This window comes from Zeugodacus cucurbitae, chromosome 4 (genome assembly GCF_028554725.1).
Source record: "Zeugodacus cucurbitae isolate PBARC_wt_2022May chromosome 4, idZeuCucr1.2, whole genome shotgun sequence".
NCBI lineage: Eukaryota > Metazoa > Arthropoda > Insecta > Diptera > Tephritidae > Zeugodacus > Zeugodacus cucurbitae.
In genome coordinates, this window is record NC_071669.1 from 10,760,506 (window position 1) to 10,781,386 (window position 20,881).

At 33.8% G+C, this 20,881-nt stretch overlaps 1 protein-coding gene and 1 long non-coding RNA gene across 6 annotated transcripts in view; one reads left to right on the top strand and one right to left on the bottom strand.

The window, feature by feature from the left end:
- LOC105209366 (mucin-2) overlaps positions 1-20,881 on the top strand; it is a 273,739-nt gene that overhangs the window by 123,684 nt on the left and 129,174 nt on the right. For 3 of the 5 annotated variants that reach the window (XM_054229691.1, XM_054229693.1, XM_054229692.1), the window contains exon 4: positions 6,794-16,450. The exons of the other annotated variants lie outside the window; for them this stretch is intronic. In XM_054229691.1, coding sequence (XP_054085666.1) covers positions 11,301-13,673 — 2,373 coding nt within the window. In that variant the 5' untranslated portion in view covers positions 6,794-11,300 and the 3' untranslated portion in view covers positions 13,674-16,450. Of the gene's footprint in view, positions 1-6,793; positions 16,451-20,881 lie in introns of those variants that run through there. 5 annotated transcript variants of the gene reach the window in all.
- LOC128921605 (uncharacterized) overlaps positions 14,285-20,881 on the bottom strand; it is a 118,663-nt gene continuing 112,066 nt past the window's right edge. The window contains exons 4-5 of the long non-coding RNA XR_008471036.1: positions 14,769-15,123; positions 14,285-14,679 (exon numbers count right to left, since the gene is read on the bottom strand). This is a non-coding gene — a long non-coding RNA (uncharacterized LOC128921605). The remainder of the gene's footprint in view (positions 14,680-14,768; positions 15,124-20,881) is intronic.

Here is a 20,881-nt window from a genome sequence, read left to right on the forward strand (position 1 = left end):
CGTATAATCCAACTAAGAAAATCCCATTTAACGGTCAATACTTTCTTGAAAACTATCCATGAACCAATTTTAACTTAGCCAAAAAAAATCTTAAAGAAATCTGATCTAACCTGAAAAATCGTCACAAATGATCATAAGCCAACCTCTAACCTCAAGATGTCTACAATTGACAATCTTTAGCCTAAGAATAAATTTATTCCAACTCTGCTTATGTTAACCTAACTTTACTTATTTTAACATAACCTCGTTTAATTAAGACTTCTAAGTCCAAAATGTCCAAATATATTTGTCCAAACACCAAAATACAAATTTTGAAACGCAAAAACAAAGAAAATAATAATTTTTTCAACAATATTTTTTTTTCATTATTCCCTGCCCTTATCACAGTACAATTAGCCACCAACATGTTGCTGCCTACCATTTTTCTGCTGCTCACACAATTTTCGCTTTACATTTCACATTTTATGTCACTTTGTTTAATCTCCTGTCAACGCTGCTCTTCACATTCTTTTGCACATCACTTCATTTTTCTCTGGCATTTTTTTTCTTTTTTTATTATGAATGCCGCCGCTTATGGCTTAATTGCCACACTGCCTGCCACTACAGCGCTTGGTAATTTGTAAAATTATGTTTGTTTTTTCCTTACTCACTCAAACTGCTTTTTACTTTAATTTCGTCTTCGTCGGTGTTTGTTTACATGCTCGACTTCTTCTTTCATATTTCTGCTTTTGCGACGCTTTGTTATGGCTTAATTATGCAGTCGATTGACATGGTAATCAGTGTTGCCGAAATGAGAGTGTGGAGTGGTGCAGGAGGAGGGGTAGTCGGCATGTATTGGTGTGAGTTGTGCTTGACAGTTCAGTGGCTTGCGTAAATATGTTTACAGTTCTTTTAATTGCTTTGATTTACTTCAATTTAACAATGAAATTAAATACTACAGTCGGGGTACTGCGTAATTTAACAGTTGATTTAGTTAGATTGTCGGCTGAAACACTTAGATGACATGCGTACTAATTGAGCAAAGTAAATTGAATGTAAACCCAATTGAGTTGATTTGAAGATTTAATTATTTGTTGTTGGAGAATTTTTTGTAGTTTTTTTATTCAATTTTTTTTGTAAATAAATATACTTTAAATCAACTAAAAATAAGCCGAAATATATTTATTTTGTTTAACTGATTTTTCTTTATTTTTATTTTTGCTTTTAATTTTTTTATTTTTTTATTTTTTTTTTTTTGTTTTATTTATTATTGTATTTTTTATTTTTTTTTATTTTATTTTATTTTATTTTATTTTTTATTTAATTTTTAAAAATTTTTTTTTTTTTTAATTATTTTATTTTCTCATTTACCATCATTCGCCTCATTATCTGTCGCCTTATGTCCACACTATATTAACATAAAATCACACCTGGCTACTGAGTTTGTAAATATTTGCTAATTCGAAACAAGCAATTAACACGCCTTTTTGGACCCTCACTGACGCCAAGCAAACGGCGTGATTGCGCATAATTTTAAGTTATTTGCAGTTTAAATAAAAGTCTGTTGTTCCTAATTAATTATATTTGAGTATGTAAAGAATATCAGACAATGAACTTTTCCACTGAGGTCTAAAGTTCTTTACCAAAAATAAAAGTTGCTCATACGCCATGTGGTACAAGAAAAAAACTATAAAAATTATCTTGTTAGAACAAACAATCCTTTTCTTAAAGGGCTTAAAAACAAACAATCCTTCTACTAAAGAACTAGGATTAATCACAATAAAAACAGAATTTGCAGGTTCTTTGATATTCAGCACTTTATTCAGCAGTCATTCTCTGAAGCTGAATATGAGCTGAATGCCATAGAGTTTGAGAAATTCGGTACGGAATAGAAATATAAGATAATTATGATCCATAGAATTAATCTAGGTAGCCCCTGGAGATAATTTTGGTACACAAATGAGTTTAGGAATTCCAGTAACTCTTACTAAGATATCAAATTTGGTAAAAAAAATGCTCACAAATATAATTTATTAGCATAATCACACCTTAAAATACGAAAAATACATTTTAGATATTATTTTCTATTATTTTCCAATCAAATTTTTATTTTATTTTTTTTTTTTTCAATATCCAAATTCTATAATTCCATAAATACCCAACAACCGAATAAATAACTCATGCGTAATTAACTATAAATAGTTTGTGAAATTCTCACCAACTACTGCCCTATCCCAAACCAAAATACATAAAATTTCAATTTTTTAAGTGTAAATAAGCAAACATTTACTCTCAAAGCCATAACACAGTTTTGTTGTTGTAATATGAAATTTTGCACAACAACATCATTAGGTAATGAAACACTGTGTGTACGCACAAAATAAAACTATTTATCCAGCAAAAAGTATGTAGTTCTAATTTTATACCCCATACCTCAACAAAATTAGTTCAAATATTTCTCAAAATAATTATATGCCAGCTATTTTTAACAAATTGGAATTTGTTGTTTACGAATTTTTGTTATTAATTTTGTAAGCTACTATGTATTTTCCTCTCATTTTACTGTGCACATTTTTGTTTATTATATTTATTTTTATTATTACTATTATTTTTATTTTTATGTGGAAGTAGTTCGTTTAGATTGCTTATTTATTAGTCAATTTCTATGAAATGTGTACTTTCATGCATGGACTTGGTGCTTGAAATGGTGAAAAATATTTATAAAAATGTTACTTAAAGACTGGTGTGTGCGTTTTCGACGCAATAACTCATAATGTGACGTCACATCACTAGGAAAATTTAATTTTTTTTTTCTTAATTTTACGTAAATTAGCATTCTGATATCACCAATAAGTTAACATCATTAAAAATCATTATTCGTTCGTAACATAATTTCTTATAATGAAAGGATCATACATTTACATCACAACTTTGCAATCGGTACTCCACATCATTCATAATTCTTATACTTTAGTTAATGTTTTTTTTTATTTCAACTTTTAATCATCATACTTTTTCCGTGTAAATTGTTTTAAATTACAAAATTTTATGTTTTAAAATCGCTACATCATGTTATGATATCACGTCATATCATCACATCACGTCTTCATAATAAACTCACAGCTGACTTAGTTTATATTTTTCAAGTTCATCCTTCTTAACGATGCATACATACACTTGTGGTTCAAAAAATATCACATGTGACTTGTCGAACTTTACATCGCATCACAAGTTACAAGGTAGAAATGACCGTTCATAAACCATATTTGTTAAAGGTTAAAGAGAACTGAAATATAACATAGAATTGTAACAGAAATGCTGGTTTATGCTTATTAAATTTGTCGCCGTCACATCTACAAATCATATGATCGCATCATATGGCATCACATCATAACCTAAAATAAAGCTGCGTCACATCACTAGTTATAAAATATAAATCATTATTTATCGTTCATAAACCCCCTTTGTTGAAGAGAACTCAAAACGAATGAAAACCTGTAACAGAATAGCTACAGCAGGATTATGCTTATTTAATATCTTCACATGTCTTCTATAAGTCACATGATAGCATCATATGACATCACATCATACAATCACCACGACTGCAAAAAGTCGCGACATCACTATAAAATTCGTATATTATTACAATTTAATTTAAAAAATTGTGAAATTATTCACATCACATCACAACTTACGAAGTAGAATTCATACTGCGAACGAATGAAACCTTGTAAAAGAATAGCTACAGCAGCAGTGTTGCTGAATTTCTTTACATCACTTATTCAAATGACATCATCTCATCATATGACATCACGTCATAATATCACATGTTACAAAAAGTCGCGTTATCACTATAAAATTCATATATGATTACAATTTCATTTGAAAAATTGTAAGTAGCAATTACTCATATCACATCACCTCTTAGTCAGTAGATATTTTCAGACTCAAAAGCACTTAGTAAAACACGAAATGAACGATTCTCATACTTACTCATGCAGTACTATCGGATGTTGTCTCTAAATGATAATATTTGCACAAATCAAGCACTTAGTTAGCTCACAAGCGTGCTTATTCAATGAGCGATTTTTATTTTAATTTTATTTTCGTACTCACTGGACACAATGTGTGTTAACAAATATTTTTATTTTATTTATTTTCGTCGCCTTGTTGCGTTTTTACTTTTCATATAATTAGCTTTTAATATATATTATAGATTCATGTACAGCAAGCTGCTGCTAACAGAATTACAATATTGTTTTACTAACTAAAGGACAAAAATGTGCTAATTTATTTTTAATGAAATATATGATCATTAATGTGATTTATGACAGTTTCACAGCTTCTATTTTTTATTCGCATTATGACAAGCCAAATTGATTACCCATATCAAAGCAATCCTTTATGAGTTATGTATTATCAATGTAATAACGTTGACCTAGTATGGCTTCCCACTATGTCACATCTACCGCCATTACTAGTTTATATAAACTCCACCCTTCTCCCTTGGCATTATTCAGCACTATTTAGCTTTCAACAGCTATTTTTAGCTTTCTGCACCCTATCTCACCATAATTAGCTATAATTAGAAATGTCAAAATAAAAACACAAACGCGGCGAAACATCAACCAACAGCTTTATTTTTTTTTTTTTTGCGACACCACCGCAGACTTGTACAAAAACACACCAACAACATGTCAGACTCATTAGTGATTGACAGCTGGGGCACCCCAACTGACAAACCGTAACAAAACCGAAACTACTCCCCAGCAAAGCGTACAGATAAAGAAGAGCATAACAAGAAGTAAACAAAAGGGAACAAAAAACAAGTGTTGCTCTAAATTTGGTTATGCTGTGAGTTAGGTTTTTCTATACTCACGCAACATGTTGCTAACGGTTTTTTGGAGAACAAAAAAGAAATTTGGATAGATATAGGTTATATATATTAAAATGATCAGAAGGAAGAGAAGAGATCTACGGATGTCCATGGAACCGCCAAAAATAATTTTTTACATAAAAAATGGAAAATGGGCGTGGCACCTCAGTTAAAGTTCAAGTTAAATCCCATATCCCGTCATATTATCCATATGATCTGCCAAATCTCATTTAAAAATTTTCGAAATCAAAATTTTCGGCTCCACCCGAGCTTAACAGCCCCTTACTTCTTCCTCTTTTTGTTTTTTTTTTTTTTGTGAGTACAACTTTGATATCGGTTGTCATAAGTCATGTTTTCTGTTTTTCACAATTTTTTTGTTTTTGTTTTTGCGAACCCACTTTCATTTTGTCTATTCGCACAAATTCGGGTGAATACATGTGTGTGCGCTTGAACATGTGAATTTTTTACGCTCTTTTTTGCACCGAAAAAATCTGAAAAACAAAATGTTGTTTTTTTTTTCTTTTTCTTACTTTTGTTGTTGGTTTTCTATACACCTCATATTTTTGCTCATATTGACATGTTTGCATTTTTGTTCGCCTCCTTTTGTTTTGCTCATCTTGACATGTTTCCCAGCGTGAGTGCCCGAAAGCATAGCTTTATTGGGGTCATGTTTTGTAGCCAATTCGTGAAATAGAAAGTGAGAAAGGGAGTGTTGAAATTTTTACTAACTTTTAATCTTGAAATTTTTGCGTAAATATGCTGCGGCGTTTAAATTTTGTTGAATTCTGGAATTCTTGGAGCTTTGAAATAAATTATAATATTAGCTAGAAGATCTGTATTGTGGTAACTCATGTCTACTATGACATAATAAAATCAGAAATTATATATTTCTGTTCTGTTAAGGGATCAACGATGGTATGAAACATCCATGGTATATTAATGAGACCCATTGTAGCAACATTTCATTATAAATACGAAATAGTAATGGATCAAGAAGAATTCAATATTTCAACCTCTATTAAAGAGTTAGTGATCATTAAATAGTCTAAATGAAAAAATATATAAGTCAATAGCTCTGAATCCATTCGTCAATATACTTTTAGAAATAAAGTTGTGTATTTTTATCTCATAAAATAAATGAAAAGTAATAAGTAATAAGGAATAATAATAGCTATACCCAATTTATATAAGATGACCTTGATTTTACTGGTACAACTGATCACACGATCTAATATAAAAAAATTTCTACTCTAGAGAAGGGAATAGTTAATCTAATTTTTTACTAACTAATCAAATATTTGAGGCTTGAAGAGCAAGGTATATTCTTCATGTATACTAAGTGATTTTATACAGAAGCTAATTGATCAATAAACCGGTCTCTGCTCGATTAAAATGCTGAATAAGTTCGATTTACCATACAAAAGAAATCTACATTGGTTTTGAATTGAATTTTAATCGACTTGAAAATGAAATGCAATTGCGACAAAGACCGTATTTGTAATTATATGTTCTTTCTCTGCGATTGGCTGTATTTGTTAATACATTTCATGCATTAATATTACTCTACGGTAGATGTCGCTGCTGAAAAATAGCAGTCAGCTGATGAAACTTACCAACTTCTTATGAAAAGCAAGAACAAAAATCTATAATAGCTGATCCTTTATCGAGTAGCCGGTGGTGTGAAGAACAAAAAAAGGGTTTCTCAATTAAAATTTTGATTGATCAATTAATTTGGATGAGATAATAATATAAGAAGATATTGCTTCTAGTACATCATCATAGTTCTGACATCACATGATCTATACTTGGTGACTTTGGTGTTTTTTTAGCTAACAATTTAGCCTTTAATATAGTAAAGTAAATTATTTAATATTAATTTAATTTTTAGTAAAAATTATTTTATTAAAATATTATTTCTTTTTTAAAATTTACTTTCAGGTATGTACCGAAAAAACCTTCAGCTCGTCATCAGAATATCGTGGTTTCAAAACTAATGCAGTAATCTGTGTATGTACCTTCAAATATGTTTTTGAAATTTACATTAAAAAAAAAATATTATATACATATATATATAGTCTTAAATTTATAGCAATTTCATAGGCTTTGTTCAAAATCCACTAATGAACTTCAGGGAAATTTTTGGTGATTTTTCCTCATAAGTTTGATTTGATGTAGTTTAGCAAGATGTAGTGCGATAGGTGGTGCTGTGATCATACCTCTATATTTTTGGCTGGGTTTCCTTCTTTGATAGGACACGTGAAGCTCGACAGATGGCACCAGTATTGATGAATTCTAAAATATGGAATTTATAGTCAGATTCCAAGCGATACAACCGCTTTTAAAGCAAATATCTCGAGCAGTATTTTTTATAGGAAATTTTATAGTCCTATATTCTGGAATAATATATAAACCTCCCTTGCTTTTGTTTGACCTTTTCTAGCAACAAGACCTCATTTGCCACATATACCCTCATTAGCTCCACTTCCTTACTTATAAAGCCACTGTGTTGTTGTTGACTTTTACTTTCATTACAAACTTGTGACCTTTTTTCTTCCATATCCTACACCTATCTCGAAGCAACAAGCGCCCCATTGTTTAGCTATTTTTCTCCGACTTTTATTTTATTGCACGTACATTGGTTGTTACAAGCTTAGCTACAATTGTTAGCTGCATTAACCAATACAGACACATACAATTTCAATGAACTCTCTGCAGCAATAACAATAAAATACAATAACAGCAGCGTATAAGCAGCAAAACAATGCGATTTAAGCCAAACACACAACAACAACAACAATTGCAAATAGCGTCAGAGCCGCAGTGGTGGCAGCAGCAGCAGCAATCTTTTGTGGCATCCAGTCTAAACTCAGCGGAACATGAAAACTATAAATGTAACAATGATAACAACAATAACAATGATAAACGAAAGATTTTGATTGTGTGTTGCGTCGTCTGCTGTCAGCATTGCAACTTATGGCGCTCTTTATTTCAATTGGATTTTCTTTGAAAATCGCTTCAACATATTTGCTTTTTATTGAATTTTATTTTTTTTTCGCTATCGCACATTTTGTTATTTTCTATATTTCTGCTATTTCGCTGTTGAACTTATTTATTTTATTTCAACAATTTTATTTGTTATTCTCCACTGCAGCTCTACACTCCATTGTCTGCTTCTGCGTTTTTCTTTATTTTTCCTTTATAACTCATTTTATTTATATTCGTATTTGTATTAAGTTTGTCTTCCTTTTGTGTTCACCGTCTAATTGCGCAAATTTGTCACTGTTGACTTCTTTGTTCGCGACGTTGCCACTGCAGCTGATTGCAATCTCTCTCCAACTTCGTGTAATGAGTTAGCGAAAAGTCTGCCAAAGCCAAAAATAAACAAAAATTTAATGCAACAACAACAACAATAGTACAGCAATACAATAGTCTGCGCAGACACAATAACAACAAAATAGCATTGTGGACGCAGTTTTATGGTTAATTAGGTAATAAATTATGGCTAAGAAAAAACAGTGTACAAAAATTTGCAAAAGTCTCATTAATGTCAGTTGCCAGCGTTGGCTGATTGTCTTATACGCGGCCAGTCACATTTAACTGTTTGTTGGCATAAATACGGGTACGATTAAATCGATTGTGGAAGGCGGTAGTTGGCAGCTAATGCGTTTTTGAGTTGCTATAAAATTATGGTAAGCGGAAAAGGCGTGAAATAAAGCACTGAAGTGAGCATTACTGATATGAAAGATATTAAATGTAATAATATTGTATAAATATACAAAAGATCTAATTACCTTTTATGGCGTAGAGTAGTTTAATGTGAGGAAAAAATTTATAAATTAGTATAAAAGTGATATAAGTCTGAAATACATAAATTGTTATGCATCAGAATCGTAGAAATGATGTAAAAACTTTCACCAAATGATTATTTGGCAATAAACAGCAATTATAAAAGTTGCTATAAAATTATAGCAAGTCGATATACATATATAGAAAAATAGTCTTATTTATCTAAAATACTCAAATATCTACACCACAGAAACATAGCAATAAAATAAAATCCTTCACGACAAATTATTTTCCGAATAAATAGAAAATTTAAAAGTTGCTATAAAATTATGGTATTATAGATATGTCTAAAATACCTAAAAATCTATACAGCAGAATCATAGAAATGATGTAAATACTTTCAAGAAACAATTTATTTGCAATAAAAAGCAAATATAAAAGTTGCTATAAAATTATAGCAAGTCGTTATATAGTGCATACTAGCTTAAATAAAATATATATATAGCATTTTGAGAGAAATAACGAAAAATTACGTTAACTAAAGTAAAAAATAAGTGCTATAAAATTATAGCATATACCTTAAACCCGAATTAGATGCGAGAATAAAAAAAAGATTACAAAAAGAAAGATGTGTGATGTAGGTACACTTGATAATTACATCTCTTAAAAAATTTGCTCACTCTTATTCATTGCTCACTCTCTCTACTCAAAACTGCCTGAACAATTTTCCTATTTGAAGAAATAATGAAAGATTTTCCAAATTAATAAAAATGAATCAAAATCAGTCTTTCTGAATGCCTTTCATCCCTCTCTCCAGCACCCTTTCAACTGCGTTCAATTTGCGCGCTATCTTTTACTAAACCCATTCTTCATTTACGCACTCAAATGTCTACTGCGCCATTTAATCTTTGACTTAAAGCGTGCGCATAGACACATTGCGCACACGCTACGCTTGACCAGCAAAACGCATGCACTTCCACTGCTCAGCAAATGGTTCAGTACGCGCGTTCGCTCAAGGAGGAACGCCTATGAGCGCGCATATCCATTAATTACGCGCCGCTGCAGTGAATGTGCAGCGGTCACAGCTGACTCACAGCGGAGACGTGCCGCGGCTGCAACGCCCTCAATATTGAAATGCATACGCTTGGCTAATTGTTTCTGCAACTGCATGTGCCACACATTGCAAAGCGCGTGCAGTCGCTTGCAAATTGTCTTTCGCAATTTTGACGCTGAAGCGAAGGGGATGGAGGGCGGCGCTAATTGTGCATGCGCCTCACTAAACTTAGTTTGCGCCGCCAGTAAAGCGGCTCAGCTGAAGTTCGCATATTTATATTGCTTTTGCTTTTGTTATTGTTGCGGTAGCATATGGTCAGCTAAATGTTGCCGCAGCATATTGCCATTAGTGGTTAATGACAGCTGGCCGATTGCTTAGCGCAGCCACAACATACTCCCACTGCTGCTGTTGAATGTACTTACTTACTCGCGTACTTGTTGTTGTTTGTATGTGGGGTTGTAGGTGCGCGCATATGTTTGCTTTGGTGTTGGCGGCGGCGCTGCTTTCATCATTTTTGCGTACAAATAATCAATTAATATTAATTTACAAGCATTTTCGCTACGCTCAAATGGACCTTTGAGTTGTTTACCATTTAACATGGCTTGTTGTTTTTCGTTTTCAGTTTTCTTTTGCAACTTTTCAACTTTTGCGCATTGCTTTGAGCAACAAAACTTGTAGGAGCTCAGTACTTGAGGCGTTTTCAAAGCAAATTTGTTGCTTTATTTTTACTGTAGTCTGTCTATGGAAGAATTCTGGCAAACTAATTGCTTTTTGTAAACTTTAAACGCACTTATGCTACAGTTAAAGGCAAATAGCTCAAAGGTACTATGCTCAACGTAAAGTTATAAATAAGTTCAGTTTTGATATTCTTTTATTACAAATTGTTTAGTTACGTGTTTTTCCAAAAATCAAAATATAAGAAAATAATAAATAAAAATATTAGTAAAATATTAATTTATACAAATTATAAAATAATTTTTTTTGTTTTTTTTTGTATTTAAATAATATTATTTTTTATAGTATTTTACTGTAGTTTATTGATAGTTAATTTGATTAAAATCCTCTCCAACAGACTTGTTGAACAAATAGCGATACATCGATATATCGATATTATTTTTTCAATGCAACAATATTTCAAATTTTGATATAGCGAAGTATCGAAATAAAATTTCGAGTATCGAAGAAGTAAAAAACTATAATATATTTTTAATAAATTTTAGGATTAAAAAATCCTATCGTTATATCAATATTGTTTTTTATAAAAATATTATTGTTATTTCCAAAAAGCATCGATATGATATATAACGATACTTTATTGCACTTTTGACATCCCTACTCTCTACCTTTTTCAAATAACTTTTCTGTTCCATACGCATTTTTATTTTCCTCTTTCTGGACAATTTTTAATAGAACCTTTCCCAAACTTCATAACTTCAAGTTAATCATAAAGCATTTCTAAACATCTTCATGTTACGCAACAAAATTGCAAACCCGTGTGCTTTTCTCTTGCTCTTCATCAGCAAAAATCAATATTACATAACACCACGGTCTTCTTGTGGGTGAACATTATTTCTAGAAATAATCTCATAAACTGGGGCCCGAAATATGGTCGTCTGTAGTACCAGATTCCAGCATAAGAAAATACATCAAGCTACTTGGCTGTCTCCTGATCGAAACACGCGGAACCAAATCGATCACGTTGTGATAGACGGAAGACATGTCTCCTGTGTTTTAGACGTGCGTACGCTCCGAGGACCAAATATAGACTCGGACCATTATCTGGTCGCAGCGAAGATACGCACCCGCCTCTGTGCAGCAAAGAATGCCCGTCAACAAACACAAGGAAGGTTCGACGTCGAAAAGCTGCAATCGCAACAGACAGCCACGAAATACTCTACTCGACTTGCACTCCTGCTCTCTGAGAGCACTCATCAGCATCTCGGTATAAGGGAACTGTGGAACGGCATCTCAAACTCACTGCGTACCGCTGCAGCCGAAACAATTGGTTTTCGGCAACGACAAAAAACAAGCTGGTACGATGAGGAGTGCCGTCTCGCAGCGGAGAGAAAACAGACTGCCTACCTCGCAACATTGCAAACGACCACAACACGTGCGGGATGGGATAGATACCGAGAGCTGAAGAGGGAAGCGAGACGCATTTGCAGACAAAAAAAGAAAGAGGCCGAAATGCGTGAGTACGAAGAGCTTGAGAAGCTGGCAGACAGAGGGAATGCTCGAAAATTTTATGAAAAAATGAAGCGACTTAACGAAGGTTTCAAGACCGGAGCATCCTCATGTAGAGACCAAGGTGGTAATCTGGTAACCGATGTCCAGGGCATACTGGGATTATGGAGGGAACACTTCTCCGACCTGCTGAATGGCAGTGAGAGTACAACACCAGGAGATGGCGAACCCGATCCCCCAATCGATGACGATGGAACAGATGTTCCATTACCCGACCATGAAGAAATTCGAATAGCAATTACCCGCTTGAAGAACAACAAAGCAGCGGGGGCCGATAGATTACCGGCAGAACTATTCAAATACGGCGGCGAAGAACTGATAAGGTGCATGCATCAGCTTCTTTGCAGAATATGGTCGGAAGAAAGCATGCCTGACGATTGGAATCTCAGTGTGCTCTGCCCAATCCATAAAAAGGGAGATCCCACAATCTGCGCCAATTACCGTGGGATCAGCCTCCTAAATATCGCATACAAGGTTCTATCGAGCGTATTGTGTGAAAGACTAAAGCCCACCGTCAACAAACTGATTGGACCTTATCAGTGTGGCTTTAGACCTGGAAAATCGACAACTGACCAGATATTCACCATGCGCCAAATCTTGGAAAAGACCCGAGAAAAGAGGATCGACACACACCACCTTTTTGTCGATTTTAAAGCTGCTTTCGACAGCACGAAAAGGAGTTGCCTTTACGCCGCGATGTCTGAATTTGATATCCCCGCAAAACTAATACGGCTGTGTAAATTGACGTTGAGCAACACCAAAAGCTCCGTCATGATTGGGAAGGACCTCTCCGAGCCGTTCGATACCAAACGAGGTTTCAGACAAGGTGACTCACTATCGTGCGACTTCTTTAACCTGATGCTGGAAAAAATTATAAGAGCTGCAGAGCTAAACCGAGAAGGTACAATCTTCTACAAGAGTGTACAGCTCCTGGCGTACGCCGATGATATTGATATCATCGGAAGCAACAACCGCGCCGTTTGTTCTGCTTTTTCCCGCATGGATAAGGAAGCGAAGCGAATGGGTCTGGAGGTGAATGAGGACAAGACGAAATATCTCCTGTCATCAAACAAACAGTCGGCGCATTCGCGTCTTGGCTCCCACGTCACTGTTGACAGTCATAACTTCGAGGTCGTAGATAATTTCGTATACCTGGGAACCAGCATCAACAACACGAACAATGTCAGCCTCGAAATCCAGCGCAGAATAACTCTTGCCAACAGGTGCTACTTTGGACTGAGTAGGCAATTGAACAGTAAAGTCCTCTCTCGACGAACCAAAATCAAGCTCTACAAGTCGCTTATCATTCCCGTCCTGCTTTACGGTGCAGAAGCTTGGACGATGTCAACATCAGATGAGACGACACTAGGAGTTTTCGAGAGGAAAATTTTGCGCAAGATTTATGGTCCTCAGAACATTGGCAACGGCGAATACCGCAGACGATGGAACGATGAGCTGTACGAGTTATACGACGACATTGACATAGTTCAGCGAATAAAAAGACAGCGGCTACGCTGGCTAGGTCATGTTGTCCGAATGGACGAAAACACTCCAGCCCTGAAAGTGTTCGATGCTGTACCCGCCGGAGGAAGCCGAGGAAGGGGAAGGCCTCCACTCCGTTGGAGGGACCAGGTGGAGAGCGACCTGGTTACACTTGGGATCTCCAACTGGCGCCGAACTGCGAAGGAGAGAGACAGGTGGCGCACTATCGTCGATTCGGCTATAACCGGCTAAACGGTTGCAACGCCAATCACATACATACAATCTCATAAACCGAATGAGAATTATAAGTGCTAATGAAATGAATGAAAACTGTATTTATTAAACTGTATTTACTAAAAATCGCCTCAAGCAAATCAAAGAATAAAAAAAGTTTAACCCCGAATATTCTTCATTTGAGCATATAAGGAATCGGATTATCTCAAAACAAATATACATCCTGTATAGGCACTGAAGTTCTTTACTATTGGTTGGTCGAATTTAATTATACGATTCGAGTTAACGGTAACATACCTATAAATCTCTGGTCACCTTTTTATTGAGTTAGGATCCGTTAGCAAATGGATACCAGCAGAATACAAGATTCTTTATCAAAGAATCAACAGTCTGTTTGGGAAAACTGTCACCTATCCTGCACATTAATCTTATATTTTTCGGGAAAATTATATATTCATTTGATGTTTGTCACAGTTTCTACTCATATAAATAGTGGATTTTCTTGATATAATCTCTCTCAAATCAGATTTATGTATAGACAGTGCTGGGCATAAAAAACGAGCAGTAAGAAAATTTAAATTATGAGCTAAAATTTCCATTCAAGAAAACAATTAAATTTGAGGGATTTTTTGAATTTGTAATATGAGATAAAATAAATTATTAGCAAATATTAATGTTAAATTTTTCAGGAATTAGGAATACATATTCAGCAATATTGATCACGAAATTCATACAAAAGTAATATCAAAGTGATTGTGAAGTAAAAACTTCATAATTTGACTCCTTTTGCCTTAATTACCACCCTATTCCTTGCTGGTATGGACGAAATAAGCTTTTGGAGTAATCCGACCAAAATATTATCAAACCACATCTTCAAAAGCATGAAATGCATTTTTTTCTTCGGCTTCTGGGCGGTCATCGGTTTCTTCATAATCGTCCACAGGTTTTTGATCGGGTTTAAATCGGGGTTTTTCCCAGGCCACGTTAACTGGTTTATTCCCATTTCAGACATAAAATCGTGTACCTTCAAAAAAACAAGGAAGAAGATCAAAATTAGTACTGAATGCGAATAGTAACAGGTAGTTGAATTAAAAAAAAAAAAAAAACACTTACAATGTTGGACCTATGACATGGCTCGGAATCGCACTGAAAGATGACGTCCTTTTGGTACAGTACTTCGTTGCAGGGTATCAAATTGGCTTCCAGGTTTTTTTATATGCCTCACCGTTGACTCTTCCCTCAATTAAATGAATTCCTTTTATTCCATCATAAGAAAAACAGCACCAGACCATCCTGGTTACTGGTGGGGCACAGTTATTTGTAGGCATTCTTCACTGAACTGTTCGCCCGATCTTCTCCATAATTTGTGGACACCGTTCGATCCAAAGATATCGAACTTGTATTCATCCGAGAAAATTATGATCTGCCACGCACAAATTTGCATGCTGTTTTCGCCCATACACAGAAGCTGAAGAACTAAAAAAAAATGTATGTCATACTTAGTACCATACAAATTATTCTTATTCTGGATACAAGTTGTCATTAAATTATTTAAAATATTAAAAATACAAAATATAATGTTCTGGGATGATCTCTTTAAAATGTCACTTAATTATCATTATCTCAATACGAGCACCATAAATCAATAGAAATCAACACATGGTTGGTTGTGCATTGCATGACATCACTTTCGCTCAAAATCATTCATGTTTCCTATATTTAATTCCCACAAACATATGTAAAGCTTAACATATGCTTTCATATTAAATTTTTCCATTCAACAGCACTTCCTTATATTATTTAAAAGCGCAATCAATTGTAGCAGAGCACTGCAACAATGTTACAACAGCTGATCGTTATCAAGCGTTTCAATGTCATTATGGGCAATATTCTGCGCCGTCGAGTAGAAATACACTTTCTATTGGTTGTCGCTTGGCTATGCATAAAAACTGATTATAATCGAAAAATTGCAAATAAAAGCAAATACTCGGCGAATCAATTCATACAAACGCGTGCCGATCGGCTGCATAAAAGTGAAATTGCAATTAAATGCAATTCAATAAATTTAAATTACTTCGCTGAGTGATGAATGCGGTGAATGACTTTTTGTCAGCTGCATTGGATTATTTTAAAGCGCAAAAAAATAACTGAAGCTCCGCTTTTATGCAATTTTTAAATTAAAATTGTAAATATGTATATTAATATTTATATGGGTATATTACTATTAATTGAGCATGCAATATGAATATGCGCACGCCGGAAATGAAATATACTGCGAGATTTTTTTATTGAATGCATTTGTAATGGGTGTTTTTGAAGCGTTCTACAAAATTCATATATCAGAAAAGATTAAAAGTTAATTTGTCTCGATTAGTTCGCAAGTTTTTTGAAATACTTATAGTTTGTAGAAAGAATTATGAGTCATATGGTCACCACGACTGTGTCTTATGAAGACCATCCTATCGATTCCATTATTAACCACTTTTTTCATATAACGCGCTGAATTGGTGAGTTCAAGCTGGTTTATTAGAAAATGTCTTTGACCTGACTAACAAAATCATCATTAAAATAGTCAAGATACTAATCTAATGAACTTAGACCATGAGCACTGCCAGTGGTGAATCCAGAAATTTTTTTTGGGGGGTTTTACGAAAAGTTTTATTACTCAACGTATTTTTAATATAGCAGTTACCTCGCGAAAATTCAGTTATTATAGTACACGTTTTGTTTTATTTTGTGTATTTTTCCCAAAGTACGAATTTGACGCTAAAAAAGCTCGAGAAATATTTTCTTTTTATAAAAGGGTGATCAACTGTTCAGAAGAAAACTTTCTTTCGGAGGTGAAAATGTGGAAACAGCGAACTTCAGGCAAGCATTTTCGGAATGCTTTCGAAGCTTTAGAAGCAGTGAACAAAACATCTTTTGAGAATGTTTCCAAGATTTTACGCATATTGGCGTTATTGCCTGTTTCAATAACATCACCGGAAAGAAGTTTTTCAAGTTTAAAGATAATTAAAACCTATTTACGAAATATGACAGGTCAAGGTAGGCTTAATGGTCTAGCATCAATGAATATTCATAGGTATCTGTCAGTTGATGAAATACTAGAAAAATTCTTTCAAAAACTAAGGAAAATATAACATGGAATATGAGATCCCGTGTAATCCTCAATTAATCACTGAGCTTCAACGATACTTCTTGTACAAATGTAGAGAAAGTTCGAATTATATGAATAACAACAAAAATCTTGTCACTTATTATAATTGCTTATAATTTGATGTGATTTTTTTGATCAATAACCTCATTCGAAACCCATATCAACAAACATATATTTTTTCTCTGAGTTTAGGGGGTGTTTTAACACCAAAAATCCCCCCCGTGGATCCGCCATTGAGCACTGCTAAAATTAATTACATATATGAGAATTTGTATACTGAACAAGGACCTAATATAATCAGATTTTTAGGTTCTTACTTTTCCTATTTCTAACCTCACGTCTAATATAATATTCTTTCTTATCTAAGACTAGGAAAATTGTGTGATATTTTTTTTCCAAATTGGAAACATATTTCCCTTCAAACTTATGAAAATCTCTCGGCGCAATCCCTAACATACTAATTTGAACCAGAAGACCCTAGATCTCACTCTTCAAATAAGATTTGAAAATGCCTGAAAATGTCGGTTTTCTTCTTTTTTCATAAAAGAAGCTGTTTATCGATTTAAAATCACTAGAACCTCGATGGGAAAGACTTAAATAAACCTTGCCTTTTTATAGATGAGACTCTGGTAAATTAGTTAAATCATAGATCCATCTGTACCATCCAATAGTAAAGTCAGAGGTATGAAGTCTATGTTTTCAGATTCATGTTGAAACAGTATTCATTCTACATAACGTCAGAGAAGAAAAAAAAATAAAGACTTAAGCTTAATCCGAACTTAAGGTTTAGTTATATAAGATTAGTTACAGTGCAAATATTTTCTATATTCTCGCTTTAGCTACATTTGTCTTTACACAAATAATAAATGAACAAAAAAGAATAATAAAGTTGAATATTATACACCCAAACATTTCAACAAATATGTTTGTGCAACAATTTCCTGACACTCATTAAATCAAATCATCGCCACCTCCGAACCATCAACAACGGACGCATAATACTCGCTACAAAAGCACATTCCACAGGCGTGTTAATCAATTGCTATACAGCATTAATGCCATTGCTGCTTATTTCAATGCCTGATTTGATTTATTATGTCGATTTTTTTTATAAAAGCGCGCGCCGCTTAGCAGAGAAGACCGTCAATCATTATGTTCGCTGGTGGCATGCGAGCAGAGTTGCTGTGTGCCTTTAGATCACAATCCGCCACATGTATAAAACATTTTAATGTGCTCTAGTATTTATTTATTCACATACAAACATATATACATATATATGGCTTCCATGCGCCTATGCCACGTCAATTTCTTGCTCGTTGGTAGCAACAACAGCTGTCAATTTCATTTCATTCAAGCGCCGTCCAAGCCTGCCAACCGACAGTCGGTCTCTTTGTAATTATTTAATAAATACCATTTGAAATTGACTTGAATGGTTATGGTTGTGTGCGATTTTAATGCCATTACAATGTGCAACATTAACTGATTGATGTGTTAAATTAATTAATGAAATTGAACACACAAAGCAAATGAGCGAACTCAAGTCAAGACGATCATTTTGTGATTATATATAGTTTAGATAGATGAGGTAGATATACATACATATGTAAAGAAAGAGGAAACTAATGAGAGAGATAGCAAAGTATATTGGGTACAAAGAGTGGTTTCATGCAATTGGTAGATGAAGTGCTTTGAAAAGGTCTTGTACTAACACCTAAAATTGTAAAATTGCTACAGATCTTTTTTTAGTACAGTAAAAGCTCTTTATTCGCGGGGTATATGTTCCATAAATATGCAAATTGAATATCAAAAAAGTGCTCAAAAAGTACTAAGTGATCGAGTAATTTACTATTCAGTATTTATAAAATAGTTTTGGCACAATCTCAATCTTCTAAAACGGATCTTATATTACTTAGCATACTGTCAGCCTTCTAAAACGGATCATTTATTACTTACCATACTGGAAGTCTTAGATAACTCTTTTTGTCTCACGCATTATCTGTCTCTTTCATTTGTTTTCTCCTTTTTCTCTATCGCTCGTCATCCTTAAGTCTCTCTCCGTTTATGCAAATGAAAACCTTATCTTCTATCATCTCTCAAGTATTGGATACAAAGCTATTCGAAGAGGAAAGAGAGTAGAGACTATTATTGCATCACTGTTCAGAAAGATCAAGCCAAGGCAATACATAATACATACTTACATTCAATCACTTAAGGAATGTTGTATATCATTTGTCACTTATCTCTAAGAGTTCTAGTAGACGGTTTATCTCACATTGTTTTAGATCTTGACAATAAATCCACTTTTAATCAATGAGTTAGTTATTATCTCAGATTCTTTCGACAGTTATAGCTTTCCTCACAGACAGTTGGCCTCAATTTCACATCACAGTCGTGATCCAAATACGAAAAATTGTTAACTAGTAGTTTTTTTATTTCTATATCGTTCTCTGATACTTTTTGCGATGGAACTTATAATAAGTAATTCATTCTATAAATGATTATGGATGTATTAAATCTACTATAATTGAGCTCTCATACATCGGTGGATGTTTAGCCAAAGTTCTCCTTCAATTAGTGGTATGTCATTCATCTTAAGGTCTTTCGAAAATGAAAGCAATTTACAGTTTCCTCCAAAGAAGTCATGGGTTTCTATAGGAACCCATTCTATAACTATTCGGACACCTGAACCAGAAATCACTGCTGACAACTCAAGAACAGACTCTTAGGTATTGCTAGAGGCCAATAAAAAAGTGCTTATCCATTTTTAAACAACATTTTCAAAGTAGCATGTCTGTATATATGTTAGAGACATGTTTTCCCCCGCACATAGCAAAAATACATTTGTACTAATATCCAGTTTATAAATTGTTTGACACACTAAGCTATATTTGGCACTAGGTCATTATGTTTATTGCTTTACTTGTACGCGTACTCACATACACGCATACTTATACGAATAAACACGCATCGTCGACATTTGTCTATCTGTTACTTACTTTGATCATCTACAAGTACAAGATTCTCTGACGCCCACAAGCAATCAATTTTTGACTGATTGCCGGCAATTGCCGTTGACGATGGATTGACACTCCCGAAATAGCGACGCTCACTTATTGACACCGAATGACAACAAACGATCATTCAAATTGATGAACGAAAAAATGCAATGTGTCTTTGCTGTGCGCTTTGCAGACACTTATGGTCTTTATTTACTTGCTAGCTTTGAACATTTGTGTGTACTTTTTTATGATTTCATAGATGTAATTACTTTGTTGCATGTTGGATTTCTTTCTATTGCGTCTTTGATATACATACTATACACTTCTAACAAATATATGTCGTGCTACATTTCAAAAAAATCGTAATATTTTCGATATACAGTGGTGGGGAAAATATTGAGGATACTTTATATGATTTTATTAAACAATTTAGAGATTCGAAAACAGTTTAATCCATAATTAATAGTCAAACAACTAAGGCACTATGGTACTACAGATCATGCGTACCAGGAACTATCAATTGTAAATTGTCTAGAAACAAGACATTATTTATGCCATAATAAATTTTAGAAGTCTTTTGGGGCATATATGGCATGCAGATTACTCATTATCATTACATTGGAGCTAAAAAAAAATCTTCAAAATCTGCCTAAAACTGGTGAGGAGCATAAGAATAATTTACATTAATGTTCTTCTTTGAAGAATATTTTCTTTTCGATAGAGAATTTATGTGCGGCTGTTTCGGTCATAGGTTTACTAATTTCATTTTATATAAGGATGTAGAACATATCGCGCTATGAGACTGCCTTGAAATATGTCTTCTTTCTAGAAATTGACCAAAAATTAGTTTGGCCCAATGGAATACTTCTTCCTTTCCTTTCTTCGACATATTTCCATTTCTGCCCTTTGCTAAGGAGGGGTCTCTTCAAAACACTCTCAAGTAAAGGATAATGTTAATATTATCACAATCCCTTCTTCACACGGTAATCAGTTTGGTCTTGTAGTGGCTTCTTCAAATTAATTTTGGGATGCGATTGAGATAAAAGTTCTCGGACGGATTAAAATTCAGT